The 22,666-nt window shown below is 65.5% G+C and overlaps 6 protein-coding genes across 6 annotated transcripts; 3 read left to right on the forward strand and 3 right to left on the reverse strand.

Moving 5' to 3' along the window:
- Positions 1 to 12: 12 nt before the first annotated feature.
- Positions 13 to 1,365, forward strand: CHLNCDRAFT_136506 (hypothetical protein; the record flags this gene model as incomplete). Its single annotated transcript, XM_005845734.1, has 5 exons — positions 13 to 142; positions 231 to 381; positions 536 to 772; positions 921 to 1,086; positions 1,234 to 1,365. The coding sequence occupies 5 exons, from the start codon at positions 13 to 15 to the stop codon at positions 1,363 to 1,365; spliced, it is 816 nt and encodes a 271-aa protein (XP_005845796.1).
- Positions 1,366 to 1,387: 22 nt separating this feature from the next.
- CHLNCDRAFT_136507 (hypothetical protein) lies at positions 1,388 to 4,539 on the forward strand (the record flags this gene model as incomplete). Its single annotated transcript, XM_005845735.1, has 10 exons — positions 1,388 to 1,393; positions 1,637 to 1,857; positions 1,998 to 2,081; positions 2,249 to 2,873; positions 3,040 to 3,138; positions 3,287 to 3,397; positions 3,562 to 3,662; positions 3,848 to 3,934; positions 4,065 to 4,174; positions 4,298 to 4,539. 10 exons carry the CDS (start codon positions 1,388 to 1,390, stop codon positions 4,537 to 4,539), a joined length of 1,686 nt encoding a protein of 561 aa, XP_005845797.1.
- Positions 4,540 to 5,023: 484 nt separating this feature from the next.
- Positions 5,024 to 7,214, forward strand: CHLNCDRAFT_136508 (hypothetical protein; the record flags this gene model as incomplete). The annotated part of the gene is made up of 7 exons (XM_005845736.1): positions 5,024 to 5,567; positions 5,704 to 5,798; positions 5,927 to 6,009; positions 6,140 to 6,239; positions 6,367 to 6,481; positions 6,616 to 6,936; positions 7,057 to 7,214. The coding sequence occupies 7 exons, from the start codon at positions 5,024 to 5,026 to the stop codon at positions 7,212 to 7,214; spliced, it is 1,416 nt and encodes a 471-aa protein (XP_005845798.1).
- Positions 7,215 to 7,402: 188 nt separating this feature from the next.
- Positions 7,403 to 12,553, reverse strand: CHLNCDRAFT_36371 (hypothetical protein). Its single transcript, XM_005845844.1, has 17 exons — positions 12,413 to 12,553; positions 12,042 to 12,103; positions 11,753 to 11,845; positions 11,450 to 11,527; positions 11,150 to 11,224; positions 10,763 to 10,840; positions 10,517 to 10,585; positions 10,331 to 10,380; positions 10,047 to 10,146; positions 9,861 to 9,915; positions 9,644 to 9,687; positions 9,375 to 9,481; positions 9,128 to 9,242; positions 8,782 to 8,894; positions 8,502 to 8,613; positions 8,236 to 8,306; positions 7,403 to 8,009 (listed from the first exon to the last, which is right to left on the reverse strand). The coding sequence occupies exons 1-17, from the start codon at positions 12,501 to 12,503 to the stop codon at positions 7,847 to 7,849; spliced, it is 1,476 nt and encodes a 491-aa protein (XP_005845906.1). The 5' UTR covers positions 12,504 to 12,553; the 3' UTR covers positions 7,403 to 7,846.
- Positions 12,554 to 12,684: 131 nt separating this feature from the next.
- CHLNCDRAFT_136510 (hypothetical protein) lies at positions 12,685 to 13,820 on the reverse strand (the record flags this gene model as incomplete). The annotated part of the gene is made up of 7 exons (XM_005845845.1): positions 12,685 to 12,718; positions 12,880 to 12,965; positions 13,091 to 13,122; positions 13,231 to 13,269; positions 13,441 to 13,486; positions 13,582 to 13,664; positions 13,793 to 13,820. 7 exons carry the CDS (start codon positions 13,818 to 13,820, stop codon positions 12,685 to 12,687), a joined length of 348 nt encoding a protein of 115 aa, XP_005845907.1.
- A 224-nt stretch (positions 13,821 to 14,044) lies between these two features.
- CHLNCDRAFT_136511 (hypothetical protein) lies at positions 14,045 to 22,125 on the reverse strand (the record flags this gene model as incomplete). Its single annotated transcript, XM_005845846.1, has 27 exons — positions 14,045 to 14,206; positions 14,295 to 14,438; positions 14,526 to 14,599; positions 14,716 to 14,762; positions 14,881 to 14,994; positions 15,192 to 15,269; positions 15,446 to 15,521; positions 15,629 to 15,997; positions 16,127 to 16,192; positions 16,458 to 16,539; positions 16,695 to 16,750; positions 16,840 to 16,923; positions 17,066 to 17,222; positions 17,394 to 17,575; positions 17,674 to 17,816; positions 17,994 to 18,058; positions 18,180 to 18,301; positions 18,454 to 18,546; positions 18,725 to 19,990; positions 20,112 to 20,190; positions 20,346 to 20,556; positions 20,693 to 20,789; positions 20,933 to 21,037; positions 21,192 to 21,342; positions 21,437 to 21,500; positions 21,605 to 21,758; positions 21,846 to 22,125. The coding sequence occupies 27 exons, from the start codon at positions 22,123 to 22,125 to the stop codon at positions 14,045 to 14,047; spliced, it is 4,521 nt and encodes a 1,506-aa protein (XP_005845908.1).
- Between the last annotated feature and the right edge of the window lie 541 nt (positions 22,126 to 22,666).

Here is a 22,666-nt window from a genome sequence, read left to right on the forward strand (position 1 = left end):
AAAACCACGGTCATGAAGCGGCACCCTGGCTGTCATGGCGCCACTGCCGCCACGCGGGTCCCGGCAGCCGTGGGCATGGTGGCATTCCTGCTGCTGGCGCTCCTGCCTGGCACCTCCGGCGCATACCTCACACTAGCACAAGGTGATGGTGCACAGGAAGCAGGGCTTGTGGACCCTGCCATGCCGCCCTGCCCGCAAACATCGCTGCCCGCCCCTTCCTCGTGCCGCAGAGGCGGCCGTCATGATCAAGCTGCGGCACGACCTGCACTCGGCACAACCCGCCCTGGCACAGAAGCTGGTGGACTGGCGGCCCAACAGCACAGCAGTGCCGTGCGGGTGGGAGATGGTGGTGTGCGACACGCAGTTGCGCATCACCAACCTGTGAGTGAGAGCAGGGCTGGAAGCAGAGGCGCTGCAGCATCAGCCTGTGCATGAAGCATCAGCGCCTGTTCTCTTCCCCGGCAGCAGCATCACGGCATGTAGCCCCATGGCAACCCTGGATCCATGTGCGCCTGTGCCTGGTCCACCGCTGCAGAGATCTCCGCTGGTTCAGCCCCGAAGACAAGGCGGCAAGGCGCTTTTCGCCCACAGGAATGCGCCCTGTTGTCGCCGACAGCGGCAATGCCAGCGCAGCGGGCAGCGCACCAGCGCTACGGCTCCCGCCAGAGCTGGCTCGGATGCGGCACCTGGAGAAGTTCAGCTTTGGCATGACGGTCCGACTGGCGCTGCCCTCAGAGTGGGGCCAGCCTGGCTCCTTCCCCAGCCTGCTCTGGTGAGACGAGGGAGGCTGCGGCTCCCATTCTGGGCTTGCATTCATGTCCACAGACGCATGTCCCTGCCTTGCTGTGAGAGCATTCAGCAGCTGGACGTGCCCATCAAGGCCTGAAGAACAATGTTGTGACATTGTCGTTCACCTGCAGGCTGAGCGTGCACGGCGGCAGTTTGGAGGGCGCCCTGCCCGACATCCGCCCGGGCGCGATGCTCCTGCTGCGTACCATCCGCCTGCAGTTCACCAGCACAACAGTCATGCTGCCTCCCAGCTGGGGCAGCCGCGTCGATGTGCTGCCCGCCCTGAATGAGCTAGAGGTGCTGGGGGGAGTGACTGGGGTCCTGCCGCCAGAATGGGCCCGCGGCCTCCAGTCCTTGCAGCGTTTACACCTGGGCCCGTTGCCTGGCTTTCAGCGAATGCCGGCCGAGCGGCCAGCAGTCCCGCCAGGCACTGACCCTGCGCAGCGCTTCACCCTGCCGCCTGAGTGGGGCGCCGGCTTCCCCAAGCTAGAGCTTCTGTTGCTGGACGAGCTGGGCCTCACGGGGCGCTTCCCGGGGACATGGCAGCACGGATTCCCGGCCCTCCAAAGCATGTGAGCCACGCTGCATGCCGGCCGCCATGTTTGTTGTTCCTAGCCTGTCCTGCATTGATACTATATGAGAGGCCAGGCCACTGCTGCCCATATCTGAGATTCCCTGACCTGGTGTCCACAGAGTTCTGTCAAGGAATAGCTTAACGGGGCCGCTCCCACCTCAGCTACCCAAAGGCTTATTCAAGCTTGGGGTGAGTGATAGCAGCAAGTCCGGCAGATTGTCTGTGGTAGCAGCGCATAGGCGGCACCCGACACACGTCTGCTGTGCCGTGCAGGTGAGCCACAACCTGTTGACTGGGACGCTGCCACCGGAATGGAACACTTCAATTGTCGAGGTGTTGGACCTTGGCGACAACTTCCTTTCAGGGCCCGCCTTCCCCCCCGCCTGGCTGCACGCCGGTGCCGTTCCCATGCTGACTTTTTTCGACCTGTCAGGCAACACCAAGATTGGCGGCACGCTGCCCGCCAGCCTTCCCTGGCCTATCATTAGATCCATGTGAGTGCCCTGCCTGCGCTGCGGGGTTGCAGCAGGTTCCTACTATTGCAGGCATTGGGCTTCCAGCGCAGCTCTGCATTCCCGTTTGGTTTTCTTGCCGGGACGCTGGCCCTGATGGCGTGCGCTATCCGCTGCTGTAGGTTCCTTGCCAAGACAAACGTGCATGGAAGGGTGCCACAGGGCTGGTGCCAGGCAGTCGCCGCCGCTGACCGCCTGTTGAGCTTGTGAGTCCAGCTCTGCCCTGTTCCAGCGGGGGTATCCTTAGCCTGCTTGTTGTTGGCACGCCTTAGCGGCAGCCGTCACGCTAGGTGGGAGGGCTGCTTGCGCGGGGTTGCAGGAACATTGACAGCACATCGGTGGACGCACAGATGCCCCGCTGCGCTGCCGGCAGGATCGAGGTTATGGGATCTGAGTTTATGCCAGGAAGCAACAGCGGCCCTGCCGGGGCCGCAACGGCGCGGCAGCCTGCGCTGCTCGGTCCTGCAGCAGTAGCCAGCCTGGCCACCCTGCTCCCGATGCTCATCCTGGTAGCTGTCGGCGTCGGCGGGCGCGCGCTGTTCCGACATCGCCAAGGTCGTTTCAGGTGGCAGCGGCTCGAGCAGGGGAATGCCGAGGACCCGCTGCCGCCAACTTTCCAGCGCAGCAGCACACGCGGCGGCGGCGAGGGTGCAGCAGGCGACGCTTTGCCGCCAGGGGTCTCGTTTGTCGGGCTTAATCGGCGGGCCCGGCGGGACGCGCTGCGGCGGTGCGGCCTCGCGCGCAGCAACTCTGACCAGCAGGTGGCGGGGCGGGGGTTGGGAGGAATCGAGCTGCTGCCGCTGGAGGCGCTGCCAGAGGCGCTGGCTCACCGCCTGGGCTCACTGCGGGCCAGGGCTGCCCCCGGCAGCACCCTCAGCGGCAGCCCAGGCACCGGCGCGTCACCTCAGCCGGGCAGCGGTGCGGCAGACGCAGCTGCCCGGTCCCGCCAGTGGGGCCTGCCCACCGACTCTATGCGCATTTCTCCTGGGGAGCTGCAGGTGATCACCTCAGGAGGGCGCAGCCCCTGAAGGCTAAGGGTTGCAGCCCCTGAATGCCCTGCAGGGCAGCCAGCCCAGCTGCGCATGGCTGGCCCCGGCGCCAAGCTGGTGCCCAGATGTCCGCCCTGCCGGCTCGCCCGCTGCCTGAGCCTGCCCCTGCCTGCAGCTGTGCGAGGGCGAGGACGGGCAGCTTGTGGAGCTGGGGGAGGGGGCGCATGCGGTGGTCTACCTGGGAGAGCTGAACGGGGACCCGGTGGCAGTCAAGGTGGGCTGGCACCCGGGCTGGTTGGGCTGGGCTGGGCTGGGCTGGGCTGTGGGGTACGCTCCACGCCCCATCCACTGAGCCCAGGCACCTGCTCGTTAACAAGTGGTGGTGGCCTTGACACCTCCCGGCGCCGCGGGCACCGCCGCAGGTGCTGGAGCTGCCGGCGGGCGCGGACTCGGCGGTGATGTGGCACGAGGTGCTGCTGGCGCGCCTGTGCACCCACCCACGCATCGTGCCGGTGTATGGCGTCTCCCTCCAGGTGCCTCTGCTTTGCTGCCGCCCCCCCAAGGCCGCGGTGGTCGACGTCCCCTGCTTGCCTGCCGGTGACATTCCTGCCTGTAGTCCTGCGTACGAAATGCTGGTGGTACTGCTGGCGGTACTGCTGCCAGGTGGCCAACTGCCTGCCTGCCTGCCAGCCTGCAGGTCCAGCTGTTCCTGATGGCCATGCAGCTCATGCGCGGCGGCTCCCTGAGGTCTGCTCTGCTGGAACCCGAGAAGCAGCAACAACTTCGGTGGAGCGCCAGGTGCGACCCAGGCTGCACATTCGGGAAGGAAAAGGGCTGATGCTGGGGCCAGCCAGCCAGCTGGTTGCCTCCCGCTCTCAACATGCTGCTTGCCCTGTGCCGTTGCCGTCGCATTCCACACGCGGAGTCAACTCAACTGCAGCACATAATTCAGAAATGCCCTGCCCTTGCCTTGCGCCGTGCAGCGGACGCCAGGTGGCGCTGGACATTGCAGAGGCGCTGCACTTCATGCACACCCGCATGCAGATCGTGCACAGCGACCTCAAGGCAGCGTGAGTGGCCGGCCGGCAGCTCTGGAAGTCATGATGCTGCCCCCCTGCCCAGCACCTGCTTTGCTGCTCTGCAGTCGCCTCCCTGCATCGTCCCTCTTCATACAAGCTTCACCCTCTTCGTTGCCTGCAGCAATGTGCTGCTGTCTGGCGAGCTGCGGGCATACGTGGCTGACCTAGGCCTGGCACAGTTGCTGGAAGGACGCGCCCACACGTTGCGCGGCGGCAGCCTCGTGTATGCTGGTGGGTGTGCCGCTCACGCTGGCTGGAGTCTTGAGTGCCGCTACCAGCTGTGGTGCGGTCTGGGGCTGCCCTACACAGGCATGCATGAATCAAGCACAGAAGCCGCCCGCTTTCCCGCTGCAGCTCCGGAGCAACTCATGTATGAGCGGTGCACCGTGGCGGTTGATATGTACAGCTTTGCTGTGCTGCTTTCGGAGCTCACGACGCGGCAGCTGGCAACGAAGCGCGGCGAGTGGCGCCTGCCACGTGTGCCCGACGAGTGCCCGCAGGCTGTGGTGCAGCTGATCCAAGACTGCATGGCGTTCGACCCGGTGCTGCGCCCCACCGCGGCCGAGGCGCTGCAGCGGCTGCAGGCGGCGGGGTGAGGCGGGCGCGGGCAAACCTCGTATGAATGTTTTCATCCCTTCTTATTGTTTTGGCACTTTCCCCTGGCGCATTGTCCATCACTGGGTTTCATTGTCACGTTTCATTGGCTTTTGGGCATTGCAATCGAGCAAAGCAGGCGCGGTACAGCGGCGGCACGGCGGCGGGACATGGCAGCCAACTCCATGCCAGCCAACTCGTGCGCAGACTTCTTGGAAGGACAGCTTTCACCGCGCCACCTTGCTGCTTCCTGCTTGCCTTCGTGACTGGCCCGCCTCAACCTTGGAGGGAGCCGAGCAGCCAGCGGAGGGCAGAGGGTCGTCTGGGCCAAGCGCCACTGAACAGCCTCTTTGGGCCCCTTGCACACTGTCGTTTGGGCTTCTTACTGGCCTGACGAGTGCGGGCAGCACCTGCACGCGCCCTCTCCTCTTTGGGCGCTAACCCTTGTAGCCTTGCTCTCCTCTTGCCTCGTCTAGGCGTGCAATCATGCTGGGCAGGCTGCGCCAGATTGTGGGCAGCGGCAGCTCCAGCGGCAGCAGCGCCCCTGCCGCTGCCGATGCTTCGCCGTTGCTCGGCATGCTGGCTGGCGGCAGGGAGCCGGTGCTGCCTGTCACGCGGGCCAGGCCTGGCAGCAGTCATCGCAGGACCGGCAGCGCCTCCAGCGTCGGCGGCCAGGGCGGCCGCAGGAGGAAGCGCCACCTCCTGCGGATCGCGCTGTACCTTGCCATGGCAGTGCTGCTGGCGGCATCTATTGCGGCCTGTACGGCGGTGGCAGCTGTGGCCTACTACACCCTCAGCATTGTTTGGGAATCGCCTGCAGCAGTGGCTGCGGCGGCGGCAGAGGCTCAGGCTGCAGCGGCAACAGCCCGGGCTGCAGCAACACGTGGCGGCCAGCTGGCCCAGCTGCCTGCCAACAACGAGAGTACCGCTGCCACCGGCAGCAGCCAGTACACGGTGGTTGTGATGTCCTACAAGGCGCGCGTCTCCTTGCTGATCCTCGTCATCAATCAGCTGGGCAACTGTCCTTCAGGTGGGGCGGTAGGTGTGGCAACAGCCGCTATGAGCATCCAGGTTGCCCCGGGCCAGGAAAGCCGCCAGCTGCTGCACACGTCCAGGCCAAGGGCTCTTACTTGGCACGCCTGTCCTGCCACCTGCCTGTCCCACAGTGGCCGAGGTGTTGCTTGTGTGGAATGGCGACGACCCGCCACTGCCGTACCTCTTCGACTGCCGGGCGCCGGTGCGCATCCGCCAGGAGCCAAAGGTGAGAGGCCAGCATTGCTTCTGGGTCCCCGCTGCCTACGGCTTTCCCGGCCAGGGCCATCCCTGCAGCAGCGGCCAGCTTGCCACCTACCCTGGTCTGCCCACGCACCGCCCTCCCCCGCCGCACAGAACGACCTCAGCAACCGTATGCGCCCCGACCCTGGCATCAGCACGGAGGCGGTGCTGCTGGCTGATGACGATGTCCTGATGCGGTGAGTCAAGAGCCGCACCAGGCGTCTCTCCCCATTGTTGCAAAGGATTCCTCTGGCAGCGTGTGCCATTCTGGGCACGTCCTGCACTGCCATGCTGGCCATGCCGACCTCCTGATGTGTTTCCTCTCAGGTGCGCCGACGTGGAGCGAGCTTTTGCCAGGTGGCAGGCAAACCAGCAAGCGCTCGTGGGCTTCTTCCCCCGCCTCATCAGCACCGGCCCACCTCCGCAGGTGCGCCGCGGCTCGCCTGATGGCTAGCAGGCTGCCTGCATGTCTTCCTTTCTACAAACAGCTTGCCATGCGTGCTGGTGGGCCGGCCAGGGCACTTGCACCAACCCACGCACCACACACTATGCAGTACCTACCTGAGCATGTGGTGTTCAAGGAGCAGCGGTTCAATGTCTTGCTGACCGCCGGCGAGTTTGCGTCCCGCGACTTGCTGGAGCAGTACTGGTCGGAGCAGTACGCCCAAGGTATGGTCCACGGTACTGCCTGTCGGTGGGGCAAGCAGGCACCAAGCAGCTGCCTCTGCAGGCCGTGCGCTGGTGGCTGTCCTGGCAGATTCCACCGCAGAAGCTGAGTCGGGATGTTGGATATGTGGCTGCAGGCCGGGAGCTGGTGGGCAGGCTGATCAACTGTGAGGACATCCTGCTCAACTTTGTGGTGGCGGCAGCCATCCGCAAGCGGCAGCGGCAGCCGAGGCAGCCGCTGGGGCTGGAGGCTGGGCTTTCGGCCGCAGAGGCAGCCGGCGATGCACACGGCAACAACTCAGCGGCAGGACACGTGCAACAGAAGGAACACCACCAGCAACAAAAGGGGAAGCTGGGCAGGCAGCTGCCACATGTGGTGTGGTCGCAGCCCAGCCGCCGCCTGGACCTGTCTGCCTTCTCTGGGGTGGGGATCAGCAAGGCCCGGGCAAAGCACTTGGGTGAGCGGGGACCTCGCCCATGTTCGGTGCAGCCCTGTGCAGCCATGCGTAGGCAGCCCGTGGCATGCTGCCTGCCTCCCTCCTGCTCTCACATTGCTTTCCAAAACACTCTGGCTGCAGCCACGAGGCGCCAGTGTGTGGCCCAGTTTGGCGAGTGGTATGGTCGGGACCTGCTGCAGACGGAGCGCGTGGAGTGGGAGCTGGGCGGCAGCGCCGGGGGCCGCCTGCTGTCCCGGCCGCTGTGCAGCCTGCCCTTCATGGGCTGCGTGTACCTGTAGGACCTGCCGGCTCTCTGTGTGCGAAAGCACTGCCTGCCCAGTTGCTTCACGACTGCACACCTGCATGTTGATTCATTGCTGTTTGCTTGCCTGCCTGTCCAAAGGTGCAAATCAAAACAACAGGGGGACGCTGGCAGCATCCGTCGCCGTGAGAGAAAGCCGCTGCGCCGCACTTTTAACGTTCCGCAGGCCGGCATGGCAGATTACATGTGATGAGTTCAGCCGGCAACAGGGGGCCCGGGGACACCGCAGGGCAAAGGAGCCTGCTACAAAACGCCGGGCGCATGGGAAAGGAGCAGCACAATGAGCAGCTCAAGGGAGCAGGCAGGGCAGCCGCAGGCTGCCACAATGCATGGGCACTGGACAACGGGTCACAGGAGGCAACAGAAGGGTGTGGAACAGGGGCGCTGAACAAGTGCTGTGTGGTGGGCAGGTGCGCAACGACAACTTGTGCCCGCGCTCGCAGAGCGCGGGGGGCGGCCAGGGCTGGAGCTTCGCCCCCTCAGCTGCTGTGGCCGCAGAAATGGCGTGCGCACAGTGGGGCAGTGAGCGCGAGCAGTGATGACTCGGGGAGGGGGTGTAACGGTGCTAGGCAGCCCCGCCACGGGACGATGGATGACTGGGGCATCAGCCTAGATGGAGGCAGAGGACTCCAGCTGGAGGGCGCGCTCCTCCATGGCCGCCATGGTCAGCGATTTGGGGCGCTCGATGGGCAGGCCCAGCGCGCGGCTCCACACGCCCTGGCTCAGCACGCCCAGCGCACGTGACACGCCAAACAGCACGGTGTAGAAGTTCCTGCGGGGCCGGAGGAGGGGGTGCAGGGGAAGGGAGCAGGACAAGCAGAGGCGTCAGTGACGCAGGCCACCGAGCAGGCAGCTGGCCACAAGGCGAGGCAGCAGGCCGCATGGACGCGCAGGCAGCCCGCAGCGGCCAGGCCATCCAGCCTGCTAGCCTCCCAGCCCAGCCCAGCCCAGCCCAGCCCAGCCCAGCCACCCAGCCAGCCACCCAGCCAGCCACTCACTCCTCGGTGATGCCGTAGTATTGCAGCAGCACGCCGCTGTGGGCGTCCACATTGGGGTACGGGTTCTTCACCTGCAGGCCAGGAGCAGGGCAGGGCGGGCCAGGGCGGGGCGGGGCAGGTCAGCGCATGACTGTACCGTCGGATCGGGGAGCCGAGGCGAGACACTGACAAGGGCGGCACGCCCCAACTGCAACGCTCGCTCGCGGACGGCCCCGCAACTCCAGCCAGGTGGGCGACGTGCAGCCACGCCAGCCACCCCCGCACACCTTGCCCGTCTGCTTGAGGATGTCTGGCACCACCTGGTACAGCAGAGCCGTCAGCTTGAACAGCGGGTACTCGGGCATGTGCTTCTGGGCAAAGCCCGCCTGGCACGTGTAGCTGCGGGGCGGGAGGGGAGGAGAGGAAAGCGCGGGGCGGTCAGCAAGAGCAGGTAAGACGACCAGAGTTCTGGCGAGGCCGGGCGACACCCGTCGTCTGCCGCCTGGCACACGGGCGCGACTAGCAGCCCAGGCTGCCTGTGCCCCCCTCGCGGGCTCGGCGGCTCACCGCGGGTCCGTCTTGCGCAGCACCGCGTGTCCAAAGCCGGGCACCACCTTGCCGCTCTTCAGCGTGCTCCACACAAACTCAGACAGCTGCTCCTTGGTCACGTTGTCACCAACCTGCGGCGGCAGGGGCAGGGGCGGGGAAGAGGCGTGCGTGGGGGTGTGTGACCACGCATGTGCGGGGGGCATCAGCGGCAGGTGGTGGGCGGCATCAGGCGACCGATCCCGTCAGCGGCACAGCACAGCAAAGCACAGCGCAGCACAGCACAGCACAGCATGCTGGAGGGACACGGGTAGCCAAGGGCCCAGGTCGCGGCGTGGCTCCCTGTCTGCGCCAGCCAGCGCCTCACCTGCTGGCGCACGTCGGTCAGCCAGCGCAGCACCTCCTGGTTGGCCAGGCCGTGCAGCGGCCCCGCCAGGCCGGTCATGCCCGCCGCAAAGGACAGGTAGGGATCGCTCAGCGCGCTGCCCACCTGCAGAACAGGGCGGGTGGCGGGGTTTGAGGAGCGTCAGGAGCAAGAGTGGGGGGTGTCAATGTACTGTCAAGCGTTACTGATGTCTGTGGGCCGAGAGGGCCGTGAGCAGGACAGATATAACGGCGAGCTGGCATCGGTGCGCCCAGGCAGCAGAGAGCGGCGGCCAGCGCTTGCCAGGTGGGTGGCGTGCGCCGACACGTTGCCGCCCTCGTGGTCGGTGTGGATTGTCTGCAGGCAGCAGGGGGCAGGCAGGCGAGGCGGGGGTTGTGTGCAGCGGGCGGCGAACGGTTGACCACAACGACCCGCCGGAGCGGTGCGCATGGGGACACAAGATGTCGGTGTTATGGACAGGCAGGCTGGGGGTGGAGGCGCAGCGCCGGGCAACCGCACCTGGTACAGGCGCATCATTTCCAGGCACCCCTCATCCGTGTACCCTGCAGCAGAGGATGGATGCGCGGGAGAGGAGGGGAGAAGCGTAAGTCATGGGCTGGGCACAGCAGGGCAGGGAAGTCAATTCAAAGTCAGGTTGGTGCCTGTGCAGCACTGGCACTTGGGGGCCGGCCCCACGCATCATCGGCGGCGGCGCCCGCCTGCCCTCCCGGCGCACCCATCATGTATGCCAGGTTGGCGCCCCAGTCCAGCTTAGGGTCCGCCTCAATCAGCTTGCCGCCCTTGTACGTGTTCCTGCGGGCAGGGAGACGCACCGCGGGCAAGATGAGGGCACGGGCAAGGTTGCGAGCAAGCGCAAGCAGACTTGCAGCGGCAGCCTTCAGCTAGGGCGCCAGGTGTGCACGGCAAGCCCAGCGTGCACAGCGCGCCTGTAGATGGCGGCGGCGATGGTGGGCAGCTTGGCGATGAGGTCGATGGAGTCCTCAAACACTGGCTCCCAGTACCTGCGGTACAATGCGGTACCAAGTAAAGGGCGGCATAATATACCGGCACATGGTTGGTGGGTTGCAGCTGTTCCTAGGCTCAACGGCTCGGTCAACTCTCTTGTGGGGTGGCAGGTCCAGAGGCCTGCCCCCTTCCCACCCACCCGCATACACAGACACACAGGCACACCCAGCCCAGGCTCACTTGGTCTTGTGGATGCCGCTGCGGTATCCAGCCGCAAACTTGCTGTCCACCTGCAGGCAGGAGGGCAGGAGGTGCCAAGTGAACCTGAGGCCCAGCGCTGCAAATGCCCTGCCGGCTCTCTGCTGCGACCAACTAACAGCGCAGCAACCAACGCATGCACCGCCCCCTCAATACAACAAAAGGCACCTGCAGCGCGAGCACCGCGGTGGCCAGCTGGGTCATGGGGTGTGTGTCGGGGTGTTGGCAGCTCAGCATCTGCGGCAGGCGCGGCAGGCAGGCAGCGCGGCGAGTGGTTGGAGGAGACAGAAGGTCGACCAATAGGTCTGCCATGCCAGCGGCCCAATGGGCTGCCACCTCTCCCTTGTCCCCAAACAAACGTTGGAGCTCGGAGGCTGTTCACCCCCCATCAGGCTGACCGCCGCACTGCCCCACCTTGAGCACGTGGTCCGGCAGCTTGCTGCGGTCCCGCAGCATCTCCGTCACAGCCTGGGCCTGCTCGCTGGTGGGCACCTGCAAGGGGACAGAGCCGGCGTGTCAACAGCACCGCAGGCCAGCGGGTGCCGGCATCGAGGAGGGCGCGTCGGGTGGCCGCCGCGCCAGGCCTGCGCGGGTGCTCTGCTTGCATAGCAAGCCACCAAGCAGCCTGAAACAACTGCCCCGCCCGTGGTCCCCTGCCACCGCACCACACGCGCGCACACACACACACACACACACACACACACACACACACACACACACACACACACACACACACACACACACACACACACCACACCACACACACCGCACACCCCTGCCCACACCCACACCCCTGCCCACCTCTCCAGTCATCAGCAGCCACAGGAGGCCCTCTGGGATAGGCTCGCCGCCCTCCTTCGCCTTGGGCAGCTTGTCCTGCGGCAGGAGGAGCAGCAGCCGCCGCCGCCGTGACGCGCGGCGGCGAGCAGGGAGGAAAACAACCACCTGGCGACACAGGGCGCCAACATCCTCCGAGCAAAAGCACTGTGGCTGTGCACCAACCACTCCCCCACCCATCTCACAGGCCGTGGTCCTCCTGCGAATCCACCAACCCGCTGCCCCTCCACCCGCACCCACACCCTATCCACAACACCCACCCACCTGCAGCTCTGGGATGGAGTAGCCGCGGAAGCGGATGCCCTCCTCGGGGTCCAGCAGGCTCGTCTCCCACAGCATGGCCTGCAGGCAGGGCAGCAGCCAAGCGGCGGCGTGGGGCAGGCATGGGGCAGGCGCAGCGGTCGGCAATCGCCATGCCAGGCACTCCCAATACCAGCCCAAGCTTCCCCAGGCTTGGAGTGGTGGTGGCATCCAAGGCACCACTGCAGCTGGCCATGCTGGATGCTGCCATCTCCTGCCTGCTGCCGCCCCAGCTCCACAGGCGGCGGGCGCCCCACCCTGCCTCACCGGAACGCCTCGCATGCCGCCGATGGCCTGCTCCACGGTGCAGGCGCCCAGCGCCTTGCTGCCATGCTCCTTCCTCAGCTTCTTCAGGCGCTCCTGTGAGAAGTAGTTGGCAGGCAGGGGAGGGGGTTGTGGGAGGCAAGGGGCGAGGGTGTCCACAGCTAATGGAGCGGCAGCAGCACCCACTCAGGAGACCACAGAGCCTGCAGGGATGCGGTGTTGGTGCTCGCCGGCGGCCAGGCGGCATGCGCAACCGTGTCTGATGCTTTGCGCTCCAGCGGCTGCCGCCCACCTGCTCCCCGGGAATTTTGGCGGCGAGGGCAGCCTTGAGGTCTGTGGTGATGGTGCGTACACCTGCAGTCCACACCAGCAAGGGCTCTGGTCAGTTCCAAAGCCCGCTCAAAGCAAAGGGTTTTGGGTTGGGCCCCCAAAATGGCGGCAGCGCGTGCGGCGGCGGCGGCGGCCCTGGCAGCGCCAGGGCGGCGGCGGCTTGGACTTGGCGCGGGCACTGGCGCGGCCGACCTAGATCGCTGCACACCGCCGCCAGGGCGGCATGGGAGGGCCTGGCAGCCCCCGCCCTCCCCGCAACGCCTCGGCGGCAGAACCCTTGAACCCTGACCTCGCCCAACAGATGGACCGGCAGAGGGGCGACAGTGACCCTACCTGCAGTCCCAAAGCACTCGATCACGCTCTCCCGCAGCGCCGGTGCTGCCGCCTGCACCAGGCTGGTCAGGGTCTTGCTGGCCGCCCGCATGCCGCCCGATGCCAACGAGTCCCTGTCGGCTAAATTAGGGCTGCTTAACGATCAAATTCAGCAAAACACCCGATCGGGGTTTGTATGCATAGTGTGGCCAATGGCGGCGGCAGGGTGGAAGGCGTGCCGCCTTGGAAAGCGGCGCACGTGTTGACCGCCGGCGGAATGCCGCGACCGGGGCTCAGAAGGTGGTGCCGTTCCACCCAAAGTCGGACCTGAAACATAAGGAAGACAACCAGAGTTGAAGAGAGCCGGCAAGAAGTATGCTGCTGCCGGGCTGCCCCGAGGGGTGTGCCTCCCCCGCATCACAAGACCGGGAATCGTCCTTGAGCTGCACGCCACAGAAACACCAGCTGGGCGGCCAACACAATCACACCTGGCGACATCGTAGAATTTGATGTACATCCTGCTGGCGGGCACGCCCAGGTGCCGCTGCACAACCTCAGCCAGGGCGGCGCTGATCTGCAAGCGGGGCGCGGGGCAGCTTGCAGCGCCCGGGGTGAGCTGGCGGCAGCTAAGGGCGCAACCACGAACCGCAGCAGCCCGTGGGGCATACCGACGAGAGCAGCAGCTCTCCCTGGCCGCACCTTCTTGTTCTTCTCGCCTCCAATAGAGCCAACTGCACAGCGCATTGCGGAGTGGGTAGTTGGTTCCACCTGGGGCAAGAAGCAACGACAGACCTCATAACCGCTGCTTCAGGGGAGCAGCCACAAAACCAAGAACTTACTAGAGATGAGCTCGCCAAATGCGCACGGCTCCTCAGTGCCTGCAGCGGGGCGGGGTGATGCCAGGGATGTCGCTTGCGCCTGCGCGGCACTGGGCTGTGCTGTGCTGCATGCGGGTGCTGGGCGTCGTGCCCAGCCTGCTGCCCCGGCGGCGCCTGCCTGCTCGTTGTGCCGTTCACCCCGCCTCCTCACTCCCCTCGCATACTGCTCACCTCCAAACATCATCTGCTTCCCTGTCTCCAGGCTCACCATCACATACTGCAGGAGGGGCCGGGGCAGCAATGCCAGGCTGGTGAAACGGGCACTGCAGGCCAGGGAGGGAGAGGTGGAGGCAGCTGCAGGAGGCGACCTACCCCTTCTGGCTTGCCAGTAGCCTGCGCCACGGCCTTGCTCAGATCGGCCACGATCTGGGAGGCCGACACCCGGTCACCAGGCACTGCAAGGACCGGAGGGAGAGGGGCAGGGTTTGCAGTCCCGAGGCGACAGCGGCGGCGGCGTGGTGGCTGTCGCCATCCTGCAGGGCGCAAAGCCACTGTCTGCCGGCAATAATCAGTCCATCCGCACCATTGGTCTGCAGGTTGAAGGTGGGCATTCTTGCTACGCCGCTCGATCGGATCGAGGCCGCTCAAGTGTGCTCCCCTTGCAGATGGGCGGAGGCGTGAGCAGCACCGTGCGTGTGGTCGACGCGTCGCTTGAATGCCCGCGAACTTCGTGGAGAGGTTGTACTGTGCTGTGTCCCGCTTGCCGGCCGCCGCCCGCACGCCGCCACCAGCACATCCAGCTATGTTACAATCCTGAGGTGGACTCCTGGATTCACTAGGAGCTGTGGTGATACTCCTCTGCATCTATGTCTGCTCCGTCCTCCTCCTCTTCCCCGCCAGAACCTGCATACGACTCTGGCCCCGCCGCTTGCTCCTGCGGCAGCTGCAGCTGCTTGTCAGCCGCCAGGCGCTGCCCTGCGGTCTCGACCTTGCGTGTCTGCACAAGCGGCAGGCAGGAGAAGAAGGCGGCATGCTGAGGTGGAGTTTTGGCACCAATCCCCGGTATCCGCCCCCACAGCCCTCACCTGCGCGCGGTACATCTCTGCAATCTGCTGGGACGAGGTGGCATCCTCGGGGCTCTTGTCCTGCCGCACCCGCCCCAGGAAGCGCGGGAAACGCAGCCCCAGGCCACGCTCGGCGTGCACAAGGCCCTCTGCCGCCTTGTGCACCTGTGCCAGGGATGGTGGTGGCACGGGATGCAGCTCACAACTCGACAGCGGCATAGCAGTTGCTGGTAGTGCGGCATCCCGGCTTACCGGTGACAGGGATAGGTCGGCCCCGCGTATCTCCCAGACTTCTCGGGGCTCAAACCACATGTCCGGCTGCTCGCCTGCAGCCAGCCAAAGGGGCCAAGGCAGCCACCTGCCACCTCAGCATGAAGCCACCCAGGCCGACAACGACTGGAAGAGTGTGTGGCCGCTGGCACCCAACGGCAGCAGGCACAACCTGTGTTGTAGTACGGCTTGTGACCCGGGATGATGGTCTGGGACAGCCTGCAGATGGCGAAGCGCATGGCATGCAACCTTTCTTTTCCCTCCAGCCAGCCAGTGGCCCGCCGACCCGCCACGCCACCACAGCCCAGCCCAGCCCAGCCCAGCCACCACAGCCCACCTCTCCTTGCTCTCCCTGTAGAAGGCATCGGTGAAGCCGCTCATGCAGCGGCACACGCTCTGCAGCTGCTCGGTGTCGGGGTCGTAGCAGGCCAGCAGGTAGGGGGAGAACCAGCTGCAGCGCGGGGGGTGTGGGGCCACGGTGGGCAACCAGCAGTGCAGCCGGCGAGGCGGGTGGGACGAGCGATGGGATAGATAAATGGGTGCAGACAGGCAAGAAACGCAGGACAGACAAATCCAGGGGGGGTGCTTCTTGGTGAATCTGGAAGTGGGTTCGTGCCTGCGAGGGCCAGCCAGCGCAAGCCAGCTCACCCCGCCTTCCTGCCGTTGCCGTGCCAGGCGCCAATCACCACCAGGTCCAAAGTGTCATGCAGGCCGACTACGTAGTCCCTGCGGTATGGCAGGTATGGCGCAGTATGGTGTGGCGCAGCATGGAGCAGCAGCATGGCACAGAGCATTGCCTAGCAGGCATGGCGTGGCGCAGGCGGGCGAGCATCTTGCCAAAGATGCAAACACTCAGCTGACAACGGCATCCTTCCTCCACAACCCGTGCAGCTGCAGCTCACTTTTTCACTTTGATCCAGTGGTCGGAGCGCTTGCTGGGCTCGTATGCAGCAGCCAGTTTTTTTAGCATGAGCCCTTCTGCAGCCGTCATGCAGGGCGGCAGATGGAAGGTGGCGCGGCGAGGCATGAGGCATGGGGCAGGCACCGGCAGCCCAAACGCAGGACAGCAGAGGTTTGCGCCGCACCTGCGCCAGCGGCGAAAGCCTGGAGCAGCATCTCCTGCAGGCGCTCCTCCAGCGGCGCTGCCTCCTGCCCATGCGCCCCGATCCGGCCCTCGATCTCCATCAAGGTTCCTCCCCTGGTATCATCAGCTGAGCCCCCCGCTTCCTCGTGCTGGTCTCCTGGCCCAGGCAGCTGCACGCTGCTCCCCGCAGCCAACGGTGATGTCGCAGCGCCCGCCTCAGGGAACCGCACAGACTGTGCTAGGGCGCAACGCCCGGGACGCATGTTGGGCAGCGCCAGCAGCAGCTGCTCGCGCCGCTGCTCCAGCGGCAGGTGCATCAGGCTGGCGCCGTCGCGGTGCAGCAGGTCAAAGGCAAAGATGCAGACGTGTACTGCCGTGGGGATTGAGGTGCAGGGAAGAGGCAGGGCGTTTCTGGGAGTTACTTGCTGGCGTGGCATCCACGTTGGCCATGTGCTGTTGCTTAACTCATCAAATCTTTCCCTCATCAATAAATTCCCACCTGACACCTCCGCCAGCTCTGCAGCCTTCTTGCGGCTGGCCAGCTCCTGGAACGCCCTCAGCCTGCCTCAAGCACAGGGCGAAATGTGGCAGGCCAGGTGGCGACGCAAGGCCACAGGACTTCAAGCGAGGCAAATGGGCGCAGACCAGCGGCATATGTTGCAAGCAAAGCAGGCGCAGGGCAGCCCGCCTGTTGCCGTCACTTGGGTCAACCGCCACCAGCTCTGCATCAATTATGGTCGTGGTGGCTCCACCTGCACCTGGAAGGAATCAACTGATCAGCTGGGCTATGCCCTGGCACGCGCACAGCACGCTCAACCTGCCCACCGCACCTTGCATGGCCTCCAGGATTTGCTGCACGGCGTCTGGCCACCGGGGCGTCTGGTCCTCGCAGCTGCGGCTGAAGATGCGGACCTGCACCAACCGCGGGGATGAGATGGTCAGCAGAGAAACAGTCAAGCACTGGCTGTTGATTGGTTGATTGCGCAGAATGCCCATGCGCAAAGTGCCCATGCAAAGCTTGTTGGTTGGAGCGCCAGCGGCCGTGCTGCCACGCTGGCGGCGCTGACCTGGCCGCCCTCAATGACGTGTATCTGCGCCCGCATGCCGTCGTACTTGAACTCGGCTGCAAGAGTGGCACCGGCACACGTAAGCACAATGTGGTGTGTGTACATGGCACACACATGGCACAGGGCGCCGGCTGGCTGCACCCACCCAGGAAGGGCGCATCCTTCATCTGCTGCACAGCATCCTCCAGTCCCTCGCAAATCTTGGCCAGCATGGGCTTGACCGGCATGCCTGCAGGGCAGGGCAGGGCAGGGCAGGCAGGGCAGGGAGGTAAGGGAGGAGGGCCAGCGGCAAGGTGGCTGGGCAAGGCGGGGCAAGGGAAAGGCCTGGGCAGGAGCAGGGTCACGCGCTGCCCACGCGATGTGCCCGGCACGGTGGCGGCTGAGCGGCGGGCCCTCGCCTGGCGTGAGCAAGCACCGCTGCTCCCACTCCTCTGTGGGGTGTGCCAGCATGGCATCGCACAGCAGCCGCAGGTCGGGGCAGACGTGGAAGGCGGTGGTGGCCGCCGCGGCCGCCTGGTCGAGGCGGGCCTGCATGCAGACCATGGGAACGCCGCCATGCAGGTAGGCAGGGGGTCGACTCGGACACAACCGCGACGCCAAGCACTGCGGCATGCCACTGCGCGGCAAGCACGCGCTACTGAATCCTGAGAGCAGGTAAGCCCTGTGAGACACCGTACACAGCAGACACCTTGAACCCACCTTGGCCACCCTGCCACCCTCCTTGTGCAGCACTACCGCCTTGGCCAGGGCAGGGACCACCGACCTCCAGTTGGCCCCCACCCGCAGGTTCTGCACCAGCGTGCGCGCCACAAACCGCGGCTCCTGCTCGCGGCAGGCGCGCAGCAGCGACAGCACGAGGCGCTGCCGCCGCTTCTGGGAGCCTGCGGGGGCATGGCGGGCAAGCCAGCCGCTGGAGCACAAGCCAGGTGCTGCCGTCCAGCAAAGCGGCAAGCAACCACTGGGGCGGCGGCAGGCTCACCCTCCCCCTTCTCCTGCGCAATCTGCTGCAGCGCGGCAAACACGCCGGGCACGGTGAGGGGGGCGGGGCGCTGCAGCACGGCCTGGTTGTGGCGCAGAGCCTGGAACACGTCTCCCGCATCCCCCATGTCCTTGTACATGTCGCTGCACGGCAAGGGCCGCAGCGGGAGAGGGAATCCTGGTTGGAGGAGATGGTAAGGAAGGAGAAAGGTAAGAAGCAAGCACGCAGGTGCAGTGAAGCATCCTGCTGCAGAGGGCATCATGACCAGGGGGCATCGTCGCAAGCGGCAGGCAGGGGCAGGCGGCGGCGCCGCTCCTCACTGCAGGCGGGCCTTGGACACGCCCGTGGCCTCTACGATGGCGGCCGTCATGATGGATCCTCCCACCTAAAATCAAACACGCACACACAGCGGCCGAAACATGTGGGCAGCCGCACACTGTGCCATCTGCCACCTGACCACCAACACCACACACACACACACACCACCACCCCTTTCCCCAACCCACCCTCAGCTCCGTGCCATCCTCATAGTCTGGCGCAATCCTGCCGGTGGCCAGGTACGCCGTCTGCACCAGCTCCTCCGCCGGGCGCAGCGCCAGCACCGAGCGGAAGCAGTTGACCAGCACGTCTGCAAGGGGGGAGGCGGGGAGGCAGGCAGGCAGGCAGAAGAGAGCAGGCAAGCAAAGGTACTGTGAAGGTCCGTATGCATTCTGTGGAGCGGGATGGGAGGCCAGATGGCCTGGGAATCAGGCACCGGATCCTGCATGAAGGTCGAGGGACCGGCCGCGGGCCTGCCTGAGATGCGCAGCCGCTTGGTGGTGGAGTGCATGGCTTCAAAGGCGCGGGCAAGGTGGAGGTACGGGGTGGGCTCTCCTGCGCAGGCAGGGGCAGGCAGTTGGGGTCAGCCACCCATGCCAGCAGCTGGGTGCCCTGCTGTGCGGGCGAGACACAGAGCCATAGCAAGCTCGTTGAGCAGCAACAGGGCGCAGGTGCATGGCTGTGCTGCAGTGCAGCTGGGCATGCGGCATACATCTCGACCCCCAAGAGTGACGCAGCAATGGCTCGCCTGGCTCCCAGCAAGCGTGCGCCACAGGATCATATCTTTCCAGCGGCAGGGCCAACGCATCCCGGGGCACAGCTGCCTCCCTGGAGCCGCCGCCGCCGCTGCCGGTCTGGCCTCCGGCGCCGCGCCCAGACAGGAAGAAGCTTCCTCCAGCGGCGCCTTTGGCAGACGCTGCTGCAGCAGACCCGGGGGAGGGCGGCGGCGGCAGGACCAGCTTGGGCTTGCCGCTTGGTGCTGCCAATGCGTCTGGCTCTACCTCTGAGACGCCTGCTGCTGCTTGTCCTGCTGCTGCTGCTGCTGCTGCTGCTGCTGAGGGTGACGCTGCCAGCGGAACGTTGAGAGTCAGGGCCAAGTCCTCATCGTCTGCCAACAAGTCGCCACCAGCCGCAGCATCTGCTGCGGCTACTGCTGCTGCTCCCCCACTGTCCTGCTGCTGCTCCTGCGGCTCCTGCTGCTGCCGCTGCCCCTGAGGTGGGCCCTGCTGCTTGGTGAAGAAAGAAGTGATGTTGCGCTGCCCTGGGCTGGCCGCCACCGCTGCCCTCCCCTTCTGCTTCTTGCCCTTGGGCTTTGTGGCGGGCGTGGGTGCAGGTCGCTTGATGCCTCCTCCTGCTCCTCCTCCTCCTCCGCGGCTGCTATCGGCAGCGGTGCTGGGTGCCGGCGAAGCCACCGTGGCTGCGTCTTTGCCCCTGCCGCTCCCCGCAGCGGCAGCTGTTGCCAGGCCATCATAGTAGCCATTCACTGCCCCCTGCAGGTCCCCCCCAGCTGCCACCAGCAGCTGGCGGCCCTGCTGCTTGCTGACCTCCTCACCCAGCACCGACAGCAGCTGGTGCAGCAGCGGGTCCGAGGGCCCCTCCCCGCCCTCCTCGGCAGGCGGGGACGCGACTGGCGCTGCTGCTGGTGAGGCGATCGCTGGCACTGCTGCTGCTGCTGCTGCAGGGTCGTCTCCTGCAGCTGCCAGCCCTGCTAAAGCCTGTGGGCTTTCGCCTGCCTGTACTGCTCCAGTGCCGCTGCCAATGCCGCCGCCGCTGCCATCAGTTTCTATCTCTTCATCCTCCTCCTCCACCAAATCAATCACCTCCTCCTGCTGCGCTGCCTGCTCCTCCTCCTCCCACACCTCCTGCTCCCCATCGGGGCAGTCGTGCTGCGGCGCCTGCTCAGGAACAGCTGTGTCAACAGTGCCAGCGGCGGTGGCACCATTGGCGCTGGAGCGGTGAAAAGCCTGGAGAAACTTGGCTTTGCTGGCCGTCTCATCCACTGCAAGGGGTGACAAGCATGTGCCTGTGTATGTGGGAGACGTGACCACAAAACCCAGGAACAGCAAAGATGTGAGAGCATGCACATCCGGCAAACCCTGTGCCGCACTCTGCCCGCGCACCCAGCAGCCTGAAGTGCTTCAGCATCCTGTCCCGCGCCTTGTCGCCATCCTCGCCCTCCACGCCCACCGTGGGCACCACCTGCCAGGCAGCGCACGCAAGCGCGGAGCAGGGGCAGTTGGCCAAGCAACCGCTCAAGGGGGAGGCTGCCTGGTGAGGCTTGAAACACGCACCAGCGCTGCCAGCGTCCAGCAGGCATACATGCTTGCATGCCCTGGTGCAAACCACCCTCCCACCTGGAGGGGCCGCAGGAAGCGCACATACTCCCGCAGCTCGTCGAAGCTGTTGTGCTCAGAGTAGGGCACCAGGTGCACGCTGCAGGCGCCCTTGCGCTTCACCGCAAACGTCTCCTTACGCATCTCGTACAGCCAGCCCGTGGGCACAAACCCCACCACCTCCTCCGCCCCCAGCTCCTGCCGCAGCGCTTCCTGGCTCACAAAGTTGGGCCTGAGAGAGAAATGGGGTAAAGGGAGGCATCACGGAGGCAGGTCGGCGAGGTATATGCTCTGTGCAGAGATGGTGCAGGGCACCACGAAAGTCGCGGTAAACAGCCAGCAATGTGGGGAGGCCAGGGCAGCCCCACCTGAAGTACGGCCAGGTCTCTCCCAGGAAGCCCCACTGCACCACGTGCACCGGCGTGCTGCCACGGTCCGTTGTGAAGAGCTGGGAGGGGTCGTAGCCTGCGCCAGGGGGCGGTAGCAACCAAGCCACTTCGTTCACAGCAGCCGAAAACCATTCGTAGCATATAGTGCGTTTGATGCTGCATGGGCTGCTGGAGAGCAGCGCAGGGTAGCTGCAGCGAGTGCCAGCCACAGGGGCTGACCTGGCAGGTCCAGCTGCTGCATGACGGCGTGCTTGCGGTCGGCCACGTGCAGCCTCACGCCGCACCGGTCGTGCACTGCCGTCAGGATCCTCTCCTTGCCTATGCCTGCAGGTGACGGCGGCAGCGGCAACTCCAACTCAGGAGCTGCTTGCTGAACAAACTACCGATTCTCTATAAAATTAGAAGCAGGGGAGGAGCCCCTCTCTGTTCTCTGTCGTTGCACCGGCAGACGTGTTGTAACTGCAAGGCGTCCCCTCACCGTAGGTGCTGATGAGGTAGAGCCTGCGGAAGGGGCGGCGCTGCCTGGCACCTGGCTCCCGTCCCTCGCCCTGCGACTCCTGCTGCTGCTGCTCTGCGTCCTCCTGCAGCAGGCGCTGGATAGTGCTGGCAACATACTCGATGCTCTCCTCCTGCAGGGAAGCAAGAGGAAAGGAAGTAAGAGGAACAAATCAGGTGGAGGGTTCCAACCACGGTTGCCTGAGCAAAGAGGCTGGCAGGCCGCACCTGGGGAGGGAAGCAGTAGCGCGGGTTGCAGTATGTTGTGTCGAGAAAGAGGGCATCACAGCCCCTGCACCAGGCAGAGGGACTGGTGGTTCAGCAGCAGGCTGATGGCAGAATAGTGCAGCTGAAGTGCCAAGCAGCATATGCTGCTGCTGCAAGGCACGCCTGAACACGCGCCTGAACTGTTGCAGGTGGGGGTTGGCCAGCAGCGCGGGGCTGAACCGCATGTCGCCGGTGTGGATGAAGCGGCGGCCGTCGGGCAAGCGGAACAGGAACTGAACGGCGCCGGGGCAGTGGTTGGCGCTGACGAGCGTCACTTCAACCCCTGCCAGGCAAGCAACACAATGAGGGAAGAAAGAGCTCAATCCAGCATCAGCTTCTGGATCAAGCTGTGAGCCCATGGCCACCCCACCTTGGATCATGGTTGGCGAGTCGAGCGGCAGCGGGTGCAGCCACCGGCGCCCGACGCCCAGCATGTGAGCAATCAGGCGGGCGGTGACGTGGCTGCAGTAGATGACGCCACGGCTCCAGTCGTCGCGAAGCCCGTTGTAGTGATCTGAGTGGGCGTGGGTCAGGAAGTAGGCCTTCACCGAGGGGTGGGCAGCGTAGCGGGTCTGGAAGCCATCCACCAGAAAGCCGCAGCCAGGGATGAGCTTGTGGGACGGTGGCGCTGGCGCCGACGAGCTCGCCATGGCTGCTCAGACGTTGTGGGACAGTGGCACCACTGGCCCCGATGAGCTCGTTATGGCTGCTCAGACAGCCCGCCGCTGCCGCTGCTGCTTAGTGGCGAGTGAAGCTAACATGGCGTGGACGGCGGCGGCGGTGTGGCCGCCACGGCGGCGGCGACCGGAGCCAGAGTCCTGGCGCCCAGGGCGCCGCTGGGTGCCCAGAGGTTTGTGGGCGACTGCTATTGCCCTGCTCGAAAGGATGATTGGTAGGGAGGCCTCAGCAGCGCGCGCAGCAATTGGTAGCCGTCCGAGAACCCCCCAGAACCCAGCTCCCGGCTTCAGAGCATGTGATCTGGGATGCACGAGGCAATGCGCTGGGCCCAAGGGAAAGCAATCACGCCGCGCCATGTTCCTGCTGGGCCTGCTGCCGCGGCGATGCTGGTTGGCTCAGCTGTGGCTAATAAGAAGAACTCGATCAGGGCGGCGCCTGGATCCCTGATCAATGCTGTAGTTCGTGCCGTTTTGACCCCACCTTGCTCTTCCCTTGTCCTTGCATTGATCGCAA

This window comes from Chlorella variabilis, assembly GCF_000147415.1.
Source record: "Chlorella variabilis unplaced genomic scaffold CHLNCscaffold_16, whole genome shotgun sequence".
In the NCBI taxonomy this organism is placed as follows: domain Eukaryota; kingdom Viridiplantae; phylum Chlorophyta; class Trebouxiophyceae; order Chlorellales; family Chlorellaceae; genus Chlorella; species Chlorella variabilis.